Genomic DNA, 5074 nt, shown 5'->3' on the forward strand with positions numbered 1-5074 from the left:
GCCTCTGTCCCCATCCCGGGGCACTTCGGACTGCAGTCTGCACCCCTCGTCTCCCTCCCCAGACCGCACCGGTGCCGTGATCTCCATCTTTCTCTGCGGTTCGACTTCTCAGCAGACACCGAAGCTAGAGTTTCTGTCCTGTCGCCCCACTCCTGACCCCTCCCCAGGGTGCTCTGAGGCTGGGGTCTCCCCGCATCCCCCCACCCTGTCCTCCCCTCCCCCAGGGCGCTGCGAGGCCATGCGCATGCTGCTGGCTGACCAGGGCCAGAGCTGGAAGGAAGAGGTGGTGACCAAGGAGACCTGGCTGCAGGGCCCGCTCAAGGCCTCCTGTGTGAGTGGCTGCCGTGCCCAGAGGGGGGCCAGGGGCTGGGCAGCAGGGGGGGGGGGGGGGGCAGCCAAGCTCCGCATCTCTGACGGAGCTGTGCCGCCCCCCCCACCCCCAGCTGTACGGGCAGCTCCCCAAGTTCCAGGACGGGGACCTCGCTCTGTACCAGTCCGATGCCTTCCTGCGACACCTGGGGCACACCCTTGGTGAGTTCTGAGGTCTCGGGCAGCGCAGTCCCGCGAAGTACGTGACGGGTCCCACTCAGGTGTCCTGGGGCACCCGAGGACCAGAGTTCTGCCCGTCTGGAGGTCGGGCCACATGGCCCTAGAGGAAGGGGCAGGGCCTGGGTGACGAGGGCTCCGGGTCGTGGGGCTGGGGTTGCCAGCCCGGCAGGGCCAGGTGGGTTCGCTGTGCCCTGGTGACAGCTCAGAGGAGGCCGCCAGCCCCACGCGGGAGCTGGTGGAGGCCTAGAGGCCACTGCAGGTGTGACCAGGGGCTTTCCAAGCCGACCTCCTGCCCATTTTTTCCTGTTCTGGCCTCTCTTGAATCTGGAAAACCTGCGCTCACGTGAGCGAGCCTGCGGCCCCGTTACCACGCTGGCAGCACCGTGGCTTAGAGAGGTGGTTGCCTCAGTTTTGGCTACCTCCGGGGGGTCTAGAAAAACCGTGGGTCCCAGGAGGATGTGACAATGAGGGAAGGGGACAGAGGAGCAGTGGCGGCAGCCGGGCCAAGCCTACCCTCGCTTCTGCAGGACCCGGGGGGAGAGGACAGAGGCCTGCGGCTGTGGCCTGCCGCCACCGCTTCCTGTCCCTGTGCGGTCCTGCACTGCACGTGACACACCTGTCCCCACGGCCGAGTTCTGTTCCGGCCCCACAGACAGCTACTCCTCAGGCCTAGGGCACACGCACCAGAGGCTTGGTTCACACTTGCGGGCGGACAGATCTGGGGCAGGGGGCTTGGGGCCATCTGGGCCGGGAATCCCCGAGTCACGGGATGAGACCTAAGATGGGACCTGGGAGAGGCCTGGCCTTCAGCCGGGCGGGCCCCTTGGGCTTTTGGAGATGGGAGTCAGGCGGAGCGGGCCCTCCCGACCGAGGGACCGGTGGCCCCAGCCCGAGGCCGGCGGGCGTTTGGGGGTGAGAGAGGAGCAGCGGAGGACCAGCCTGGACTGAACCTGACCCGCTGCCCGGCTGCTGACCCAGGGCTCTACGGCAAGGACGAGCGGGAGGCGGCCTGGTGGACGTGGTGAACGACAGCTTGGAGGACCTTCGCCGGCTCTGCGGCTGCCTCATCCACCGCGACTACGTGAGCAGGGGCGGGGGTGCTCGGGGCCCGGGGCCCGGGAGGTCACCTCGGCCAGGCGTGCCGGGGGCTGCCGCTGAATCACCCCCCTTCGCAGGAGGAGGGCAAAGCCCAGTATATTCAGGGGCTGCCGGGTCACTTGAAGCCTTTCGAGACCCTGCTGATCCAGAACCAGGGGGACCAGGCCTTCATTGTGGGCGACCAGGTGAGTGCTGGGTCCTGCCCATCATAGATCCATTTCTGAGAAGGGTACACTGAGGCCCAGCGGGGGAGCCTCGGCAGGTTCACCGGAACAGCCAGTGTTCTGGCTCCCTGCAGCCCCTCTCTCTTCTTTCTTTCTTTATTTTTTTTAATGTTTGTTGATTTGGGGGGCACCTGGGTGGTTCAGTCGGTTGAGTGTCTGACTTTGGCCCAGGTCATGATCTCATGGCTCGTGGGTTCGAGCCCCGCGTCGGGCTCTGTGTATCATGACAGCTCCGAGCCTGGAGCCTGCTTCGGACTCTGTGTCTCCCCCTCTCTCTGCCCCTCCCCAGCTCATGCTCTGTTTCTCAGTCTCTCAAAAGTAAATAAACGTTAAACATTTTTAAAAAGGAGTTAATGTTTATTTATTTTTGAGAGAGAAAGAGAGACAGAGCGTGGGCGGGGGAGGGGCAGAGAGAGAGGGAGACACAGAGAATTCAAAGCGGCTCCAGGCTCTGAGCTGTCAGCACAGAGCCCAGCCTGGGGCTCAGACCCATGAGCCGTGAGATCAAGACCTGAGCCGAAGTCGGACGCTTCACCGACTGAGCCACCCAGGCGCCCCAAGCCCCTCTCTCTTCTGACCCTGCTCAAGCCCCTGGCCCCCGGCCGCCTGGACTCCCTCCCCCTGCTCTCGGCCTACGAGGTGCGCCTCAGCGCCCGGCCCAGGCTCAAGGCCTTCCTGGCCTCCCCTGAGCACGTGAACCGCCCTGTCTTCGGCGCCCGTTAGACATGAGCGTGCCTCCCTCGAGAGGACTGCCCTTGGGGACCAATAAACACGGTGAGCGGAAAGCGGTGCTGTGGTCACTGAGGGGCTGGAGGGCACCGCGGACCCTCTGCCCCTTCCCGGGCAGCCTCGGGAGGATGAGGCTTGGGCTGGGCCTCTGGGCCCCCGGGACGGCATCACCCGGCTGACCTGCCACGAGACAAAGAGCGGTTCCGGGTCCAGACTGGCAGGGGAGACGTCAGGCCTTCAGGATCCACCCGGAGGACTTCCCGCGGGAGGGAGGTGCCCTCCCTGGGGGCACTCACGGTTGCGGCAACCCGGGAGCCCTCCGAGTCCGGGACAAGGGCAGCCGTGAATGTGGCAAGCAGTCCCCGGCATCTGTGAGTTCCACGGTCCGCTCACACACTCAGGGTGACCTCCGCACATGTTGTACCCTAGGAAGTGACACAGTCTGCCGTCTCACACGGGCAGCAGCGTTGCTCATTCTCACGTGTCGCCCACGGTCACCCTCCGGCAGCCCGGCGGGTGGCCAGCCGGGCCCAAGTGTATATGCCCCGAGGCCAGCCTGGAGCTCTGGGTGGCCTGGCCTGGCCGGCCCTTTAGACAAGCCTCTGCCCCACGGGCTTCAGGCAGAGGCCCCGTGAGGAGGGTCTCTCGTGCACTGGATTTGGGGGCGCTGGTTGGCAGTTTGGGTTCCTAGAGGACAGCCGGCTTCTGTGTGTGGAACGCCCCGGGAAGGGGCCACCGGTCCCTGAGAGGAGAGTGGCAGAGCCCGGAAGCCCCTGTCGTCCTCCTGGGTTTCACAGGGCCACCCTGGGTGACTGCAGGGCAGGGCTGAGGCCTGTGAGCCTCTTCTGTGCCCTGACCGGTGGCTTGGGGGGCGGAGGGCAGGACCCTCAGGCCGCGGTGTTTCACCGTGCAGGCCGCCGGGACGGTGGCCGTAGGAGGGTCACAGAACGGGCCGGGGAGACACCGGGCATCCTGTAGATCCCAGAGCGGCAGGAAGAAAGCTGCTCTTTTGAAAGCTTCCTGTAACCAACAGCTTCCATATTCTTTGGGGTGACCGGGCTGGGCATTTTTTTTTTAATGTTTAGTTATTTGTTCTTGAGTGAGAGAGAGGGTGAGCAGGGAAGGGGCAGAGAGAGAGGGAGACAGAGAATCCCAAGCAGGCTCCGCGCCATCAGCAAAGAACTCGTGAGGCTCGAACTCGTGAACCTTGAGATCCCGACCTGAGCCGAAACCAAGAGTCGGATGCTTAACCAACCGAGCCACCCAGGCGCCCCGTGGGCATTTTGTTTGTATAGCTCTGCGACCCCAAGAAGGTGGATAGAAGAGGCTCCTGCGGTCAGGAGGAGGGACCCTGGGGAGGGGAGGGCAGGTCCCCTCTTTGGGCAGCTGAGGGCTCGGGGGAGCTGGTGCAGCCAGGTGTGGGGGAGGGGAGACGGCTAGGTTGGGGAGAGGCTGGGAGCCCCTCCAGCTGGGGAGGTGACAAGTGACCCCCAGCGTTGAGCTTTCTCCGAGCCATGTCCCGGGCATGTCACTTGTATTAACTCATTTGGTTTTCACAAAAGAAGCCACCTCGTAGATGCTGTCAATATTCCCACTTCACAGATGGGGACCTTGGGGCCCAGAGAGGTGAAGGCACCCTGCTCAAGGACATACGGCTGGTTAAGAGGCCAAGGCAGGATTTGAACTCAGGCTCTCCGGCCTGTAATGATTCTGCTCTAGGTGGGGACTTGAGCCACCAGTTTTTATATCCTGGCACAGGGTGAGCACAGTGACCCGCAGGGGCTTGGTAGCTCTGGTGACCCCTCTAATTATATGGGGGCAGGAACCCTAAGAGAAAGGTTGGGCTTCCAGCCTATCACGGGCAGAGGGGGAGCTGGCTCCGCTTTGGGGAACATTTGCTGGAACATTCAGGGATTGATGACTGGGTTTGCTCCCCAGCTGGTTACAGGTGAAAAGCTCGTCCTTCCGGGAGCTCCGGTCCCGGAGCTCCGGTTCGTATATTCGAGCCCCACATCGGGCTCTCTGCGTCATGACAGCTCGGAGCCTGGAGCCTGCTTCAGAGTCTGCGTCTCCCCCTCTCTCTGCCCCTCCCCCGTTCATGCTCTGTCTCTGTCTCAAAAATAAATAAATGTTAACAAAATTTCAAATAAAATAAAATAAAGTGTACATTCTGTGGCTCCAGTATATGCAATGTTGGGCAACCATGATATAATTCCAGACCATTTACATCACCCCAAAAAGAAACCCTTTAGCGTATATCAGTACGTCATTCCTTTCCATGCCGAGTAGTATTCCATTACCTGGATATACACGCTTTGTCTACCCATTTCTACACGGAGGGACGTTTGGGTTGTTTCACTTTTTGGCTTTTATGAAGCATGCTGCCATGAACATTTATGAGAAAATTTTTGGTGCGAACGCATGCTTTCACTTCCCTGGGGCACGCCCCTACGAGTGGGCTTGGCCAGGCACAT

The 5074-nt window shown here is 62.0% G+C and overlaps 1 protein-coding gene across 1 annotated transcript; it reads left to right on the forward strand.

Annotated features, from left to right (window-relative positions):
- Positions 1–224: 224 nt before the first annotated feature.
- LOC132677581 (glutathione S-transferase P 2) lies at positions 225–2609 on the forward strand. The gene is given in 6 exon segments (XM_078432592.2): positions 225–331; positions 444–531; positions 1528–1554; positions 1557–1630; positions 1725–1843; positions 2423–2609. Coding segments are annotated over 6 exon segments (573 nt in total). The 5' UTR covers positions 225–238; the 3' UTR covers positions 2595–2609.
- Positions 2610–5074: the final 2465 nt, after the last annotated feature.

Source organism: Panthera onca, chromosome D1 (genome assembly GCF_046562875.1).
Source record: "Panthera onca isolate mPanOnc1 chromosome D1, mPanOnc1 haplotype 2, whole genome shotgun sequence".
Lineage (NCBI taxonomy): Eukaryota > Metazoa > Chordata > Mammalia > Carnivora > Felidae > Panthera > Panthera onca.